This window comes from Gobio gobio (genome assembly GCF_949357685.1).
Source record: "Gobio gobio genome assembly, chromosome: 13".
Classification (NCBI taxonomy): domain Eukaryota; kingdom Metazoa; phylum Chordata; class Actinopteri; order Cypriniformes; family Gobionidae; genus Gobio; species Gobio gobio.
In genome coordinates, this window is record NC_137106.1 from 48284169 (window position 1) to 48303777 (window position 19609).

The 19609-nt window shown below is 40.1% G+C and overlaps 1 protein-coding gene across 2 annotated transcripts in view; it reads left to right on the top strand.

Annotated features, from left to right (window-relative positions):
• The window catches only part of aqr (aquarius intron-binding spliceosomal factor), a 113695-nt gene that overhangs the window by 12158 nt on the left and 81928 nt on the right, over nt 1–19609 (top strand). The window contains exons 9-16 of one of the 2 annotated variants that reach the window (XM_079833216.1): nt 5–81; nt 3771–3835; nt 5803–5919; nt 6020–6133; nt 8864–8967; nt 13284–13386; nt 16559–16679; nt 19393–19534. In XM_079833216.1, coding sequence (XP_079689342.1) covers nt 5–81; nt 3771–3835; nt 5803–5919; nt 6020–6133; nt 8864–8967; nt 13284–13386; nt 16559–16679; nt 19393–19534 — 843 coding nt within the window. The remainder of the gene's footprint in view (nt 1–4; nt 82–3770; nt 3836–5802; nt 5920–6019; nt 6134–8863; nt 8968–13283; nt 13387–16558; nt 16680–19392; nt 19535–19609) is intronic. The other variant, XM_079833217.1, reaches the window with a different exon arrangement.

Below are 19609 nucleotides of genomic sequence, written 5' to 3' on the forward strand. Positions count from 1 at the left end.
ACAGAGCGAAGACGGAGCGCACCTTCCTCCACGCTCTCATCAAGAAGTTCCTGCTGGTTCTCATGTCCATCCCTGTGTCAGGTAAAGCTCTTCTTCAGACCGCCGTTGAACACCTTTATACCTGCACTAATGTACACTCATGCTGGGTTTGGTTTGGGGTCGGTAAGAGTTTTAAAATGTTGAAGAAGTTTCTTGTGCGTTTATTTGATAAATAAATAAAAACAATTCACATCAGCCGCGACACAAATTTGCGACGTTTCCGAGCTCCAACATTCCAAAACAGTCACGGCGACAGCTGAGAAAACACGGACACTTCCTCATCCAGTGAAGACAAGCTTTTCATTTTCTTTAAAGGGGTCATAGAATTACATTTTTGTACAAGTTAATATGATTCTTTAGTGTCTAAATGAAAAGTTTGTAATATACTTTAATTAAAAATTCTCATTAGTATTGTAAGAAAACACTCATTTTACCTGGTCAAAACCAACTCAGTTTTCAGCAAGTCATTTCAGTGTATGTGACTTTAAATGATAATGAGCTTTGCTCACCCCGCCCCCTCTGCTCTGTGGGGCGTTCGGTTCGACCCGACACAACACCACAACACACGTGGAGTGTTGCCTTGACAACATTTGAGGGTATATTTTCGAGAAATAATGGCAACGGGAGTCTCTGAGGACACATCTAAGCAACCTTATCATTTTGAACCGGAGTCGGACCAGGAACAGATGACGAACCCATCGAAGTTCGAACAGGACGTTTCTGAATGGTTGGTTAACGTCATGTCACTTTGATCTATCTTTGTACTGGCAGAGTAGCGTAGTTGCTATGTGTTTACTGATGTGTTAGTTCATTGACAGATTGATGTTATGTTATAAGATTTTTTTTTTTACATTACTTCTTAATCAGTAACAGACACCGTTATAAACCATGTACAAAAGTAAGCTTAGTGTAGTGTTACCACGTTAACTTTATCACCCGAGTACACAGTTTGTAATAACAAACATAACGCGTTGTTCATTATAAACGTGGGATTATGAATTATATTGAGAACGTCATACACAGAAAGCATGCCGTAATGTAACTTACCCTGTAAACTTTAGCCTCATTCATCGTGAAGCGTGCAAGCGATTTGCAAAGATTAATATAAAGGTAAATAAAACACAACACCACAATCGCTTAGACGCCATTCTGCTCCAGAGTATCAACAATGGCGGACTGATGACCGCTCGCTCAGGGCGGGTCTGTGTTGAAACGCTGCTGTCAATCAACAATCGTAGGGGGGGCTTACACCGTGTAACGTCACACGATCAGACGGCTCGATTTGAGACGGGAAAATATATAAGGATATTAAAAAAAAACACTGGATGTATTTTTATCATTATAGGATGGTTGTGTACAGGCACTGCCAACACACATTTCCGTATAATCAACTTGTAAAAGTGCATGTACCATTCTATGACCCCTTTAAAAGATAGAAAAGAAGATTTTGGGTGCACCCAGTCATAAAGAACAAAGAGTCTGAAGGTATGCTGATCTTGTACAGGAGCTAAAACTTTATCATGGCCGGTTCCGCACTTACTATTGAATGTCCGTGGGACAATTTGAGGAGCTCCTCAAGAGACAGTATATGGATATGGCAGTAGAACCCCACCTAGGTTTAGAAAAAAATAAACACGTTTTAACCATAGACTGTAAAAAATTATGGATGTAGTGTCCGTGACGTCACCCATAGGATTCTGAAGAGCAGTTTTGAAGCGTAAAGTAGGCCGTCGCCATCTTGGCAGTGCATCATCGCGCGTCACTCCCAGATAACAGAAGATGGGCAAAGAGGCGGGACGTGGGCGGAGCTGAGGTGACACGATGACTAACAGACAGCAGATAAATGGCTATCCACCTGTCACTCAAAGTGGCCACGCCCTTAATTATACAGAACTTTAAGGCTTTATATAATGTAAATGAATGAGTTATAAAATAATTCACCCCCCTCACAGTCGTCATGAAGGGCAACATTAGCCGTATAGACCAAAAGCACAGTTTGTCCCAGACTGTAAACATGTGTTCTTCTGCTGTAAAGTTGGGCATTTTAACATGAGCTCAATGAATTTCTGCTCCTTCTGGAGTCTGCCTCTAGTGGCCAGTCCATGAACTGCAGTTTAAGTCACTTTCATATTGGCTTCAGGAAAAACTGGAGGAGGTTGCTGCTTGATTTTAACTCAAAAGGTTATGTTATCTTTGTCTGTAGCCTACAGTGGGCAAACACAGCTGCATCTGTACACCTGTAATCTCATGAGAAATGCGAAACCTGTCAAAGGTTAATGTTGATTGACGGGCTATTGACATCAACTGGAACCTTTGTTTCCTTGTATGTGATTGGTTGTAGCCTTTTCTGTCACTGCAAGAGTTAAAAAAAATAAATATCAACATCGAAGCGGAAAAAATAAACGTCGTTTTTTCGCTGCAGCACATTCGCGTTCGGTGTGGAAGCACTCATTACACAAACAGCTGATCCAAAAATAAAACCATTGCGTAAATTATTCACGCGTCAAAATCGCGTCCAGTGTGAAAGGACCTCAAAGATGAATTTTGTTTAATTTGATTGCCAACTTATTCTTCCTCATTGTGTCTCCAATATACATTTAAGTAGGGCTGGGCAAAAAAAAATAAATAGATTTTTCTGTTAATCGTTTTTTTAAATGTGGTCGATTCAAAAGGCCAAGAATCGATTTATTTTTTTCCCGGAGGTTTCCAGTCGATCCTGCCCGGTATCGCATATATGCTTGTCGATAAGATAAAATGGAATGGCAATCGCATCTAAGGAAGGCACGCAAATAACAGAGATAGTGACGAAATATAATCGGGGCACGAATCAAAGCTCAGACGCCCCTGGAGGAAAAAGCCTCCATAAAAACGGACAGAGTCTGAATGATGGTCGACTAAATCACAAGAAATGCTTGTCCTTTACTGAAAATTGCTGAAAATCATCCAATATCCTTTTTATGTTTTAGAATAAGTGTATCAAAATATCCATAAAAACAAAATTGTATTGTATTTAACATAACTGTATGCATTTGAAATATAGAGATGGGTTCTGTTTTAATGTACACAAGTGTACCTAAAATAAAGAGTTTAATATACAGGTTTGTGACTCTTAATTTCTTTTTAATTACCCACTTGTAAACTCATGTTCACAGTTCTTTTTTATAAATATAATAGGCTATTTGAATGAAATCTATATTCATTGAATCGAGAATCGGATCGGAACATCTGAATCGATACCCAGCCCTATAAATAAGGTTAGAAGAAATGCCTAAACAAAAACCCTTACAAAGGTTAAAATGCCTGGCAAGTCATTCTAAAGAGTCAAATATCGCCTCATAATGGGAAGGTTAATTTCCGTCATTGATAAGAAGGCGCTCCTAAATTTTTGACTGTGCTCCTAAAAAGAAACTCAAGCGTAGAGCCCTGCCATAAGGCCTCAGTGTTCCTGTGGCCGCTTCAGGCTGTGCCTTTATTTCTGCTTTGAGTATCTCTCAGTGTTTTCACCATCCTGTGACGTGACCCAGCTTCAGAGCAGCTGATGCTCGCCCGCGGACGCCTCTCGCTGCTCTGCTAACGCAGGCCGACGTGCCTCCTCCCATCATCCACCTGTTCGGCCTGGAGATGGTGGGGTCACAGCGCGTCCTGTTTATGAGACGGGCGTAACACTGTCACTCTCTGCCTGTCTGTGTGTCAGTGGTGTAATGTGTGTTTTATGGCTCTTGTTGCTCTAGGCTCGGTCTCCATGGAGAAGGTTCACTACTGTGAGAGATTCATTGAGTTCATGATTGACCTGGAGGTAAGCTTTCATACCAGCATTTGCTCTGCTGCTTATTTCTGTTTCTCAAGTTATCATTTTTTAAAGTCAGCATGAAATAAAAATGTACTATTCATACATTTTCTAAATGCATGTTATTTATTTGTGCATACCTTTCATTTTTTTTATATTATAAAAAGAAAATTGTAAGAATGTTTAGTTTTTTTTTAGCAAAAAGTGAACGACAACATTTGAAAGATGGATGGATAGATGGATAACTAGATATGGATGGGTAGATACAGAGATGGATGGATAGATACAGAGATGGATGGATAGATACAGAGATGGATGGATAGATACAGATATGGATGGATAGATACAGAGATGGATGGATAGATACAGAGATGGATGGATAGATACAGAGATGGATGGATAGATACAGATATGGATGGATAGATACAGATATGGATGGATACAGATATGGATAGATATATATGGAAGGATAGATACAGAGATGGATGGATAGATACAGATATGGATGGATAGATACAGATATGGATGGATACAGATATGGATAGATATATATGGAAGGATAGATACAGAGATGGATGGATAGATATGGATGGATAGATACAGATATGGATAGATAGATATGGAAGGATAGATACAGAGATGGATGGATAGATATGGAAGGATAGATACAGAGATGGATGGATCGATATGAAAGGATAGATACAGAGATGGATGGATAGATACAGATATGGATGGATAGATACAGAGATGGATGGATAGATATTGAAGGATAGATACAGAGATGGATGGATAGATAGATATGGAAGGATAGATACAGAGATGGATGGATAGATAGATATGGAAGGATAGATACAGAGATGGATGGATAGATACAGAGATGGATGGTTAGATATGGATGGTTAGATGGATGGATGGTTAGATGGAGAGAGAGAGATACAAAGATAGATAGATGGATGGATGGATGTTAGATGGATAGAGAGACATGTAGTGATGGATTGAGAGATAGATACATGGTTGGATATATGGAGAGGGAGAATGGAGAATGAAGAGATACAGAGATGGATGGATGGATGGATGGAAAGATGGTTAGATAGATGTTAGATGGGGAGAGAGAGAGGATGGATGGATGGATGGATACAAAGATGGATGGATGGATGTTAGATGGATTGAGAGACATGTAGTGATGGTTTGAGAGATGGATACATGGAGAGATGGATAGATGGTTATATAGAGAGAGATACAAAGGTGGATGAATTGTTAGATGGATGGAGAGATATAGAGATGGATGGATGGATATATGGTTAGATGGGAGAGAGAGAGATATGGATACAACGATGGATGGATGTTAACTAGATGTTAGATGGATAGAGAGAGAGAAAGATGGAAAGATGGATTGAGAGCTGGATAGATGGATACATGGAGAGATACAGAGAGATGGATGGGTAGATAGATTGATGGATGGATACTGCCAGATGGATAGATAGATGATAGATAGATAGATGGATGGATACAAAGATGGATAGATCGAGAGAGAGCGAGAGAGAGATACAAAAATGGATGGGTAAATGGAGTGATGGATGGATGGATATATGGATAGGTAGAGAGATGGATGGATGGATGGATGATGGAGATAATCGTAATGATGCCTGTACAGATTAGATGTTGTAATGTTGAAAATATCCTAACCGGACTATCAGTGAAAGTGAAAGACTTCCTTCTGGCATCTCAGTTCAGTTAAACGCCGCCCCTGCACGCTCACATTCAGCCGCTTTCCCTGTTGAGGGCCACGCCCCCATCTCAACATCCAATCAACAACTGATGTATAGAACCAAGCCACGCTCTGTCTTTTTCAATAAACCTTAACACTCAGATGTACGTCACAATAGGAGAGTAAAGATCTGCCACCTCTTCCGCTGCGTCAGGACTGTAATGTGACTTTAGATGTGTGGTGTTTTCACCTTGCCCATCTGTGCCAGGCTCTCCTGCCGACCCGGCGCTGGTTCAACACTGTGCTGGATGACGCTCATCTGGTGGTCAACTGCCAGCTGTCTCACCTCACGGACAGGGAGAAAGAGGGTCACCTCTTCTGCCAGGTACAGCACTGAGACTTTCTCTGAGTATTTGATCAGTTGTTGCAGCTTTAATTATTATTATTATGAATTATTGTAATGATTGTTCTGTTGTTGTGTGAAGCTGCTGGATATGTTGAAGTTCTACGCTGGCTTTGAGATCAGTGATCAGACAGGAAACGCCCTCACACAGAAGGAGATGACCACACTGCACTACGACAGAATCACCTCTCTACAGGTAACCTCTCCACACACACCTCATCGGTTTGTCTCTGCTGTGCCCTGTGTAGGAAATGCTGTGTAGAATTAGTGTCTTATTGAGTGTTTCCCAATGCTTCACTTCATTTTGCAATGAGGTAAAGTTGCACTTGCACTAGGGCTGCACGATATTGGAAAAAAACGTAAATTGCGATATTTTGTTTTTGTGCTATATACACCAATCAGGCATAACTTTATGACCGGTGAAGTGAATGACACTTATTATCTCTTCATCACGGCACCTGTTAGTGGGTGGGATATATTAGGCAGCAAGTGAACATTTTGTCCTCAAAGTTGATGTGTTAGAAGCAGGAAAAATGGGCAAGCGTAAGGATTTGAGTGAGTTTGACAAGGGCCAGATTGTGACGGCTAGACGACTGGGTCAGAGCATCTCCAAAACTGCAGCTCTTGTGGGGTGTTCCCGGTCTGCAGTGGTCAGTCTCTATCAAAAGTGCTCCAAGGAAGGACCAGTGGAGAACCGGCCACAGGGTCATGGAGGACCAGTGGAGAACCGGCCACAGGGTCATGAAGGACCAGTGGAGAACCGGCCACAGGGTCATGGAGGAACAGTGGAGAACCGGCCACAGGGTCATGGAGGACCAGTGGAGAACCGGCCACAGGGTCATGGAGGACCAGTGGAGAACCGGCCACAGGGTCATGAAGGACCAGTGGAGAACCGGCCACAGGGTCATGGAGGAACAGTGGAGAACCGGCCACAGGGTCATGGAGGACCAGTGGAGAACCGGCCACAGGGTCATGGAGGACCAGTGGAGAACCGGCCACAGGGTCATGAAGGACCAGTGGAGAACCGGCCACAGGGTCATGGAGGACCAGTGGAGAACCGGCCACAGGGTCATGGAGGACCAGTGGAGAACCGGCCACAGGGTCATGAAGGACCAGTGGAGAACCGGCCACAGGGTCATGAAGGACCAGTGGAGAACCGGCCACAGGGTCATGGAGGACCAGTGGAGAACCGGCCACAGGGTCATGGAGGACCAGTGGAGAACCGACCACAGGGTCATGAAGGAACAGTGGAGAACCGGCCACAGGGTCATGAAGGACCAGTGGAGAACCGACCACAGGGTCATGAAGGAACAGTGGAGAACCGGCCACAGGGTCATGAAGGACCAGTGGAGAACCGGCCACAGGGTCATGAAGGAACAGTGGAGAACCGGCCACAGGGTCATGAAGGACCAGTGGAGAACCGGCCACAGGGTCATGAAGGAACAGTGGAGAACCGGCCACAGGGTCATGAAGGAACAGTGGAGAACCGGCCACAGGGTCATGGAGGACCAGTGGAGAACCGGCCACAGGGTCATGAAGGAACAGTGTTGAACCGGCCACAGGGTCATGGAGGACCAGTGGAGAACCGGCCACAGGGTCATGGAGGACCAGTGGAGAACCGGCCACAGGGTCATGGAGGACCAGTGGAGAACCGGCCACAGGGTCATGGAGGACCAGTGGAGAACCGGCCACAGGGTCATGGAGGACCAGTGGAGAACCGGCCACAGGGTCATGGAGGACCAGTGGAGAACCGGCCACAGGGTCATGGAGGACCAGTGGAGAACCGGCCACAGGGTCATGAAGGAACAGTGTTGAACCGGCCACAGGGTCATGGGCGGCCGAGGCTCATTGATGCACGTGGGGAGTGAAGGCTGGCCCCGTGTGGTCCGATCAAACTGATAGAAAGGTGTCAGAATACACAGAGCATCTCAGTTTGTTGTGTATGGGGCGGCACAGCCGCTGACCAGTGCCCATGCTGACCCCTGACCCCCGCCCAAAGCACCAACAGTGGCACGTGAGCATCAGAGCTGGACCACGGAGCAATGGAAGAAGGTGGCCTGGTCTGATGATCACGTGTTCTTTTACATTACGTTTGTGCGCACAGAAAACAGCTTGTGAGTCCTCTTGCGCTTGATGCCTGACTCAACTTAAACACACATGCAAATGATAAAATTTCACGCTATGATGTTTAGACTAATCCGCGAATCACATGCGCTCTGAACCGGGGAGCAGCTGTCCGTAAAGATCACAGATTTAATTATTATTATTATTATTAATCAATTATTGTAATGATTGTTCTGTTGTTGTGTGAAGCTGCTGGACATGTTAAAGTTCTACGCTGGCTTTGAGATCAGTGATCAGACAGGAAACGGTATATCTTCGGGAGAATGAAGGGATATGTTTTTTTAAGTGTGTGGATGTATCTCTCACACTACGGCAGGCAGGCTGGACATATAAGTACTTGGCATGTTTAATCTTAGTGATTTCTTAAGTTATTCACGCCTGCCAGCTGTGTACGGGCGTTGTTTTGTGCTGCTATTTAGTCTAGTCTAAAAAGGGGCGGCGACAAAATTGACAATTAAGTTCCCGGATGTGCTGGTAGTTGTGTACGCTTCACATTGAATTTGACCTCTAAAAAATTTAGTATTTTAGGATACTCCTTTCCTTTGTTTTTTAAAAAAAAATCTAAAACCCATGAATAGCTGATCCAAGTCCACCGGTCTGCTGTTAGCGGCAGCACTCACTCTCAGTGATGAAGGTTAAAAATGCAGTTAAAATGGTTCCTGTATCAGCTGTGATGGTCGTCACCAGAGACTCTGATTCTCATGTGGAGCTTGATGATTCATTGTGTGGTTATGGTGAAATCTATCAGATGCTTTGAATTTCTGAAACCTGAAGGTCTGTGACGGATGTGTTTGTTTTTCAGAGAGCAGCGTTTGCTCATTTCCCTGAGCTCAATGACTTTGCCCTCTCTAATGTGGCCGCCGTGGACACACGAGAGTCCCTCACCAGACACTTCGGCCATCTCAGGTAAGAGACACGAGGGGAGACATTGACTGAGCTGTTAAATGTGATGACATCTTTATAGAGAGAGTGAGATACGGCCCATTACATTAATGTCTTTCGGCAGAGCTCGATGGTAAAGACTCTTAACTGCACACAGGGCTCCTGTCATCATGGAAAACAGGGAAATGTACGGGAGTTTTAGAGCTGTATTTGTAGATGATTTCTTTGATTTAAATAAAAACATAATTATTAAAAAACAATGTCAATTAAAACATTATTTGATTAATATGTAATATAGAATAAATTGGATATTATGAAATAGATTTTGGTCCATTATTTACAAAATATATATTACATATCTTGTCCTCGAAACAATAAAATAAATATCTGTAGTGAATGTATCTGTAAGATCGTGATCTTGATTCATACACACATGATATTATTCCTAAATGATAGTGATTAGATTCTGTCTTCTAAAATTAACAAGTGCGATCACAGTGAAGATTCAGATCTGCGTTAGCGCTGTCTCTGATTCAGAGAGAGTGGCTGAATATCACAGACAGTGGTCGGCCTAAACACATTTTTTTATGTGATTACTGTTTTTTTACGTGAATATTATGACACGATTGAAGCACAAAGCTTTATTTGCAAAATAAATAATAGATTCTCAATTAAATGTTACATCACAGCACTGGAAACGCATGGATTCATGCTGAACGAGAGAGGTAGGCTTTGTGAGGTGAGCCAAATTTAAGCTTTGTGTTTTGCGATCTGGTCACCTGATTTTCCACGAATTTAACAAGAGGCTTACTCCATTTTATTCTCCTGGACATGGAATCTCTTATTTATTTTCCCATATCTTAATTTACAGATTCAGTCATTCATTCAAGAGATTAGTTCAAAAACACTGATTCATCCAGTAATGAAACAAGCAAACTCTTTACGAGTGAGTCATTGAATCATTCATTCAAGAGATTAGTTCAAAAATGCTGATTCATCCAGTAATGAAACAAGCAAACACATCACGAGTGAGTCATTGAATCATTCATTTAAGAGATTCATTCAAAAACACTGATTCATCCAGTAATGAAACAAGGGAAGTGTTTATGAGTGAGTCATTGAATCATTCATTTAAGAGATTCATTCAAAAACACTGATTCATCCAGTAATGAAACAAGGGAAGTGTTTATGAGTGAGTCATTGAATCATTCATTTAAGAGATTCATTCAAAAACACTGATTCATCCAGTAATGAAACAAGGGAAGTGTTTATGAGTGAGTCATTGAATCATTAATTTAAGAGATTCATTCAAAAACACTGATTCATCCAGTAATGAAACAAGGGAAGTGTTTATGAGTGAGTCATTGAATCATTCATTTAAGAGATTCATTCAAAAACACTGATTCATCCAGTAATGAAACAAGGGAAGTGTTTATGAGTGAGTCATTGAATCATTAATTTAAGAGATTCATTCAAAAACACTGATTCATCCAGTAATGAAACAAGGGAAGTGTTTATGAGTGAGTCATTGAATCATTCATTTAAGAGATTCATTCAAAAACACTGATTCATCCAGTAATGAAACAAGGGAAGTCTTTATGAGTGAGTCATTGAATCATTCATTTAAGAGATTCATTCAAAAACACTTATTCATCCAGTAATGAAACAAGCAAACTCTTTATGAGTGAGTCATTGAATCATTCATTCAAAAGATTCATTCAAAAACACTGATTCATCCAGTAATGAAACAAGCAAACTCTTTATGAGTGAGTCATTGAATCATTCATTCAAAATAGATTACATTTTTTAAATAGACTGCAGCAATTAATAATTTGTCAGAACCGCTAGTAAATGACATGTTTATTCAGAATCACGGGAGAATCATTTGAAACAAAATTGTCATTCTCAATTCATCCAGGATCGTGCATTTCCACTGTGCTGTAGCCGACATTTATGTGCAAAAAGCACTGACAAATAAACATTACATTCTAAACCAAAAAAACAACAGATTGCTTAGTTTTAAAGTGGAAGGTTTGAAAATCACTAAATTAAAAATGATAAACAAAACAAATGTACACTAAATGTTACCTGGTACAAGAGAGACACACTCTATTCAATCAAAATACTTTTTTTTAACAAATATAACACAACTCCAGGCACAGGGAAGGCAGGCTAAACAGACCTGACAACAAACCACGCGTAACATCCACTCGAGGGAAACACAGGGGTATAAATACACTGAGGGAACAAGGAAACAAGAAACACCTGGGAACAATGACGGGCTGATTAACAGAAAAACTACAAACTGACTACAACATGGCACTGGAAACAGGAAAAGAACTGGGCAGAAAACTACATTTCTAAAGGGCAAAAGCAAAAGTCCACAAAAAAGAGAACATAATGTTCTGCTAGAGACTCTCTGATTCCTGCCATTTTTAACTCGTTCACCACCACATCTTTATTTTGGCCCCCAGAATATTTTGTTTTATGAATATTTGAATGTACAAGGGAGTGCAGAATTATTAGGCACGTTGATTTTTTGATCATATTTTTTTTCCAGGCACATTTGACCAATTCCAAACCACAGTAATCCTAATAACTACTATTGATTTAGTATTTAATAATGTATAAGTGATATATAATTGTTCATGAAGGCTGGAAATGAAAAACACCTTATATTCAGGTGTGCAGAATTATTAGGCATGTTTTCTTTTACAGATAAATTTAGCCAAAAAAGAGATTTAACTCAGACTGAAAAGTCAAAAAGTATTAAATGCCCATGAGAAGGATGCAATACTAATGCAATACTAGACATTGCAGTTAAGGCATGACCATTGGACAGTGAAATGCTCGTTGGGTCAGCAGGGTCAGACAAAAACATGTGGTGAAGAAATGACACCTGTTAACTGCAAAAGAATTAAGAATTAAGGTGAAGAATTAAGGGTGAAACCATCAGGAACCCTTTAGTCTCCAGCGCCACCATTTTCCAGAGCTGCAACCTACCTGGAGTCTCCAGAAGTGCAAGGTGTCAGGATCTCAGAGACTTCAGTTAGGTAAAGAATCCTAAAAAATGACCCCCACTAGATAAGAATCACAAGCTGAAGTGTTGTAAAATACATGAAGAAGGTTTTTTTATAGGCTTTATGGACAGATAGGTTGAGAGTGACTCTTGAAGGACCAGCACCACATCCTCTAGTACCACTGTTTGAAGAATTCATCTTCCAGAATCTGGCAGTACGTTTTGGGAGTTCATTTTAGTCCATCTCAACACTTGAATGTGGGAAAGTTTCATAAAAATGCACCATTTTGTACAAAAGGCTGAGAAAATCACCTTTTTGTCAAAGACTTTGTCCGGGTCAGATTCAGAGCGATGATCAAACACAGAGCGAGTCCATCAACACCCCAAAGCTTCAGCCCTAGAGCTCCACATCTCATTCAGTGACATGAGGCAGTTTTGATTTATAAGCTGTTGAACGTTTTATGATCTCGTTAGCTTGCATGTGTGCCAGCAATGCTTCTATAGAGAATGGGAATGTGACGTCAGCAATGCAAAGCATTGTGGGATTTAAGGACAAAAAAAAGCTATAGTAGTGAATGTAGAAGTGATCGCTTGCTGTAATGCCATAACCGTTCTTACAATCAGTGTAAACGCAAAAACATATCACAAATGGAGTGAGATTTATTTATTTCCCCCTCAACTTTCCATCTTAGAAACAACAGGTGAACAAATTCACCAAAATATGGCTTTTATAATTTCTATTTCTAGATGTATTATATTATAAATGTATAATTTCTGAACCGCTCGAAAGTGTAAGCACTCACACCGCAAAAAGATGCTGTACTTTTCCAGAAGATGAGTAACAGCGCCACCTACCACTTAACAGTGAACACACGGAAAGCTGGAAATACTCGTCAGTGGCAGGGAAAGAGTTAATATGTCCTGTATGTTCTCTGAATACCCAGTTTCATCCCTCTTTTCTTATTTGCATCTGTCCAAATATTTTATAAAACAGGCTTCTGAGAACATTATAATGACATTAGTGGCGGATGGATGATGTCATGATATCTTATATAATCGGGTGTGCAAATGGAGTGTGACAATTTGCTCATTTTATAGATTTAAAAATCCTGTCAACTCAAACGCTTTGGTTTTGCAAATGACTTTTAAATTGTGAATTGGTTGCGTTTGCCAATCATTGATTTACAATGCTAAAAACTTCTGTACAAGTAGTGTAGAATATTTTTAATGTGCGAATGAATCTTCTTTAGCTTGTTTCTGGAACGGTACTGTCCGCTTGTGTTGATTTGTGACTCTTCCCTCTTCATCTCTCTGCCTGTAGTCCCAATACCCTCCACCGGGTGTCGGCATACCTGTGCCTCCTGCCGGAGCTTCCTGATGGAGAAGAAACGTCCTACGAGAAAGAATTCCTTCTGGAACTGCTGGTAGGCACATCTTAAAACATGACAGAGATACTGTTTCACACAGTGTTTCAATTATTCTGCCATGTACTCCATTTTGGCCAGTTTCTAAGGCAGCACCAGAATGCATTGCTCAGTGGAAAATTGGGAGAAATGTAGATAGCAAATGTTGCGGTTTCGTTCAGTCATAAAAAATAGGTCCATCTAATAGAACATAAACATACAGGTATAACATATAAAAATACAAATGTTTTGTTGTATTTGATTGAGAATGTCAGTGCTGTTTCATTTGGCTTTAAACTGTTTCGTTCTGGGTTTTTGGGGTTTAAAGGGCACCTATTGTGGCACCTATCGTTTGATAGGGATGCTCGATACCGATCCCAATTCCAATGCTTCACTGATTTGTAAGCTCTCCGATCACTGTTAACCTTTTTTCAGATTAAAAAATAACACTATAGATGTTGCCTTTATTATATTTTTGTTACATTTTTATGGTAATTATGTATTGTTTTAACAGGGTACTAAATAATCACAAAAATTATTCATTATACAGTGAACATTTTAATATGCCTTTCTGCATAACACTATGCATATCAGGACACTTAATAGGGCTGGGCGATGTGGCCCCAAAAAATCATATCTGTTGACATGGTAAAAAATAATCAAGTCTTCTTAAGAGACACGATTGCTTTACATGATCAACAGATTTACAACGACGAGACTAATAAACATGGACATTCAATTGTGACGTGAGGTGCGGGAACAACATGAGCGTGAGTAAATGCAGAATTACAATTTTTGGATGAGCTAAACCAGAGGTGTCCAAACTCGGTCCTGGAGGGCCATTGTCCTGCAGAGTTTAGCTCCAACTTGCTTCAACACACCTGCCTAGAAGTTTCTAGTATCCCTAATAAGACCTTGATTAGCTGGTACAAGTGTGTTTATTTGGGGTTGGAGCTGAACTCTGCAGGACAGTGGCCATCAAGGAGCAGGATTGGACACCCCTGAGCTAAACATTTACAGTTTGGGAATGGTCATTTTGAACCGCTTTCTTGCGATTAGAACTGTGATGGATTGCATTGATCATCTGAAGCGCACACACAATCCTTAAAGTGAAAACGCAAACATCATTTAAATCACCAGATCACATTTAGTTTAAGTAGTATGATTATTCAAATCATTTTATATGGTTTATTCTTAAATGAGGACTGCATGAGAAAAAATTAAAATTTACGGAGTTTCAGTGACCTATATTAAATTACTATGTCATGACTACATTAAACTACTATATATAATGTTGAATATATTGTATAGTAATACAATGGGGGAATATTTGTGAATATATTACACCTACATCTTGGATGCCTTAGGGGTAAGCAGAAAAACATCAAATTTTCGTTTTTGGGTGAACTATCCCTTTAAGTCAATGTAAAGACGCGTTGACACGTGTCTGGAGGTCCTGCGGCGCGATAGACGCATTTCGCGCGGCAGGATGGACGCGATTATGCCTCATTCACGCGTAGCGAATTTTACGCAAATTTAGCGTCATGCGCGAGTGGTGCTTTTTGTGCATTCATGCGTTTGAAGAGAATTCACGTCTGACGCCCAAGTTTAAACATTTTAACTTTGGTGTCAATTCGCGCCGCGTTAACCAATCAGGAGCCTGCTCGCTGCGATCACATGGTGAAGTGACGTGATGAGAAACCCTGCATAATTTAAAAATACTACCATTGTGTCACAAAATGTAGTTTTAAGACTTTTTCAGGTGAGAATGTAGTTGTTTAAAGCTCAAATCTGTGGTTTATTTATAAAGAGAGCGCCTATTAAAAGCGTTTTTGGAATTGTGAGATCCAGGCGATCACCGGGCGCTCAGTGCTCATTAACCCCGGCGAGAGCAGCCTTTCCTCGCCAGTCCTTCTGCCGTCTGCCGCTGGCTCTGATGTCTCTGTAGTGGTTAAACATGAGATATAATTTGTCTTGTGTAGATCTAACGGCCGATCTTTGGTGTCATGAATCTGTAATTTGTTGTCTTTCAAATCGTTTTGAAAGACAAAGAAGTTTCATAACTTTATTTTTTAGGATATTTAAATATACATGCAGAGAGAGTTGCCTGGACCACATTTGTGTGGCTATTAATGTTTAATATATTTTTTTAATGAAAATGAAAAGAGGCAGAGTGGTGTTTTATGACATATTTCTCCTGGAGCGCCTTGAACACGCATCTATTTCGCTTCAAACGCTCAATTTATACACGCGTCCAATGGATTCAAAATGTTCAAGCATCCAACTAGATGTGGCAGACACGGCATGAGTGTTTGACAGCTTTGATTTTCATTCTTATAGTGTATTTTTTTTTTTTTACCTCTATTGGATATGTTTAAGATGTTTCAGACCCATTGGTGGTCCTGCTTTGGCATGTTTTAATTACTCGCTCCAAATCTCATCAAGAACTGGAGCGTTTCCTCTTTAATGCTGTCGCTGCGTTGATGGAGTCTGTGTCAGGCCGGTCATCTGAGTGTTCAGCATTTCCTTGAGCAGCTGAAATCTGGTTAAATGCATGTGCTGCGGCCAACAATAGAGTCAGAGCAGGTCACAAACCAGATAAAACACTTAATTAAGCGTGAACAGGATAAGCTGCCCGAACACTCCTGATTAATTCATTTGATTTTCTCAAAGCGGGGTCCCATGTGAGCCGGCAGACTCATTTTCTCATTGAAATTGTTTAATGTTTTCTCAGCAGAGTTGTCTCGCAGCGTTTGCTCATTTGAATTTTGAACATAATGGAATGGATTTATAGTAATCAGGAAGTACAGGAAAAGTTAGACTTTTAAAAGTGTAGTGCGTATAACGGTTTCTTTTGAGAAAGTCTTTGAGACTGTGGGATTTGCACTGCACAATTTGCGATAAATGACACAAACACACAAGAACAGCATTTTGATTTGTAAGATTGTGTGCTGGAAAGCATGCTTACATTTGCAGCTTGTTTTGATGGTGCTGTTATGGCTCTTATAATGTTCGTGGGATGTGATTGGCCCCCTTGCTCTGTGATGTATGTATAGCCTACATTTGGCCATCTGCTGTGTTTGAAGGGTAAACCGTAATAGCACAGCGTGATTTGTCCAGATGATTTGGCGGTTCCTGGAGGAGCTGGCCAAGAGGAAACAAGCCTCATGAAACCTTTCTCCCTTCTGTTCAGGTGTCCCACCACGAGAGACGAATCTCCCAGATAGAACAGCTCAACCAGATGCCTCTGTACCCCACCGAGAAGATCATCTGGGATGAGAACATCGTTCCCACAGAGTACTATTCAGGAGAAGGTGGGCACTAATTATGCCATATACCTATGCTTTAAACGAACACTCCACTTTTTTTGAAAATAGGCTCATTTTTTTTAAAAAATCTTAATTTTTCTATCTGATTAGACCGTTAGCGTCTCGCTCAAAAATCGCTCGAAATTTTTTCCTATTTAAAACTTGACTGAAAATAGTCCCCACGATGTAACTACAGAAGAGTCAAGCTTTAAATAGGAAAAATATCGAAACTCTTTAGTCATTTTTGAGCGAGATGCTAACGGAATTAAAGGAATAGTTCAACAAACGAATCACTTTATTTATTTAACGAAACACAAAAAGAGACATTTTAGAGATTGATCAGCTTTCCATACAGTTATAGTTACCATTTATTTCAAACACAAAAGATAAGTAAAAATAACAGGCATCCATATGACTGTAAATAATCTTTTTTGTGTATGGGAGTAACATTCACATATAATTCATAATTCACCGATAATCTTCCCCTCCACCAAAGCTCTGAAACCTCATTTGAATGTGTACCAAGTATGGCGTCATTAACTCCAAACTCCATTGGTGCCTAATTTTGTGCAAATTATAAAAAGCTGCGTGACGATTCTTCAAAAATCCCCTTTTTCTGTGTTTGAGTGACGAGGACATAATGACAGAATTGTAACTTTTCCTGTAGTGATCTTTGATTCTAAGCTATTAACTTTTTAAAGGATTAGTTCACCTGAAAATAGAAAATTTCCTGATAATTTTCTCACCCCAATGCCATCCAAGATGTCCATGTCTTTCTTTCTTCGGTGGAAAAGAAATGAAGTTTTTTGAGGAAAGCATTTTAGGATTTTTCTCCTCACAATGAACTTCAATTGCAACCAAAATGTTGACCGTCCACATCAATGCAGTTTCAAAGGGTTTAGAAGTGCTTCAAATGGTACTGCGCGATCCCAGCTGAGGAATAGGGTCTTATCTAGCCAAACGATCGGCCATTTTCTAAAAAAAATTCAAATGTATATATTTTTTAACCACAATTGATCATCTTGTGCTGGTCTGCAACGAGCCAGGCATTACTTAGCGTAAGATGAAAAGGTCACGCCAAACATGGCCGGAAGTACCGCCCCATTGTTTAAAAGTGTGGAGAAGGAGTATCGTTCAAATTGTATTGTATGTTGAATGACATATTTAGTATTTAATTTATCTTTTTTTTTACCGGTTTTGTTCAAAAAGCGTTTGTATTAGTCTTCGAACGTTCACTTTGTAAACAATGGGAAGGTACTTCCGCCCACGTTCGGTGTGACCTTTTCAACGTACGTTACGTAATTCCTGGCTCGTTGCAGAACGGCACAAGACGAGCACAATAAAGAAAGACATGGACATCTTGGATGACATTGGGGTGAGTAAATTATGAAGAAATTTCCATTTTTAGGTGAACTAATCCTTTAAAGGGATAGTTCACCCAAAAACGAACATTTGATGTTTATCTGCTCACCCCCAGGGCATCCAAGATGTAGGTGTCCTTGTTTCTTCAGTAGAACACAAATGAAGATTTTTATCTCCAACCGTTGCCATCTGTCAGTCGTATAATGCATGTGAATGGGGTCTAATTCTATTAGAGTAAAAAAAAAACATGCACAGACAACATCAAATTAAACCCTGAGGCTCGTGGCGACACATTGATGTCTTAAGACACGAAACCATCGGTTTCTGCGAGAAACCGAGCAGTATTTATGCTATTATTTCACCTATTATCAGACGAATGTCATAATAACCGCCATAACTTCCTGCAAATAAGGTCAAAATACCGGCGCGGTCATAGATATATACATAGATGCCTCATTAGTGCCTGCCCAGATCGGTCGAATGAGGAATCTACATATATATTCCTATGATCACGGCGGTATTTTGACCTTATTCGCAGGAAATTATGGCAGTCTGGAGAGCTGATGACATTCTTCTGATATGAGGTGAAATAATAGCATAAATACTGCATAAATACTGCTCGGTTCTACTGAAGAAACAAAGACACCTACATCTTGGATGCCCTGGGGGTAAGCAGAAAAACATCACATTTTCGTTTTTGGGTGAACTATCCCTTTAATAGTGATGCAACTGAAAATTTTGGTCCAAAAACATTTTTTGGTTGGAAACCATTTTGGAGTGCCGAAATCATTCACTAACTGTTTAAATGTTTAGATTTCAACAAAGAATTGGAGTAGAAACATAATTATATAATTAAAAAGTTGAAATAAAAATTTTATATGCAAAATATTTATATATCATTTGTTTTTGAGTATTGATTTATTAAATTAATTTGTATTGATTATTACATCATTTGTATTTGCATTTTCGGTAAAATGAAAACTTAAAATTTTGTGCTAAATTAATTTTGGTTCATGACTGTTTTTTTAAGATTAGATTCAACTTTATTGTCATTGTGCAGATTACAAGTACAGAGACCACGAAATGCAGTTTGTGTCTAACCAGAAGTGCAAAAAAAAGCAGAAAAGTGCAATGTTATATATATAAATAAAGTATATGACAGTAGAATACAGTTGGTTTACAGAAGGTGGTTTAGAGTAATATAAAGTGTAGTGTTATTAGCAGTTACCTTATAAGAGCAGAATAAATATGGCTATGTTATATGAGCAATGTGTGAACAACATGTGTGCAATTTAAGCTTTAAGTGTAAAAAAATCAGTCAAACATCGAACTCTTTTTGTTGTTTGTGAATCTGAAGGTTGTTTGGCTCTACCGAAGCTGAACCTGCAGTTTCTGACCCTGCATGACTACCTTTTGAGAAACTTCAACCTCTTCCGACTGGAGTCCACCTATGAAATCCGGCAGGATATCGAGGACGTTGTGTCACGGATGAAGCCATGGTTTGTTCTCATTGTGAAACATTTTATCATTTTAATAAAAAGTGAACGCTGACTGCTGAAGGCACTGTCCCATGA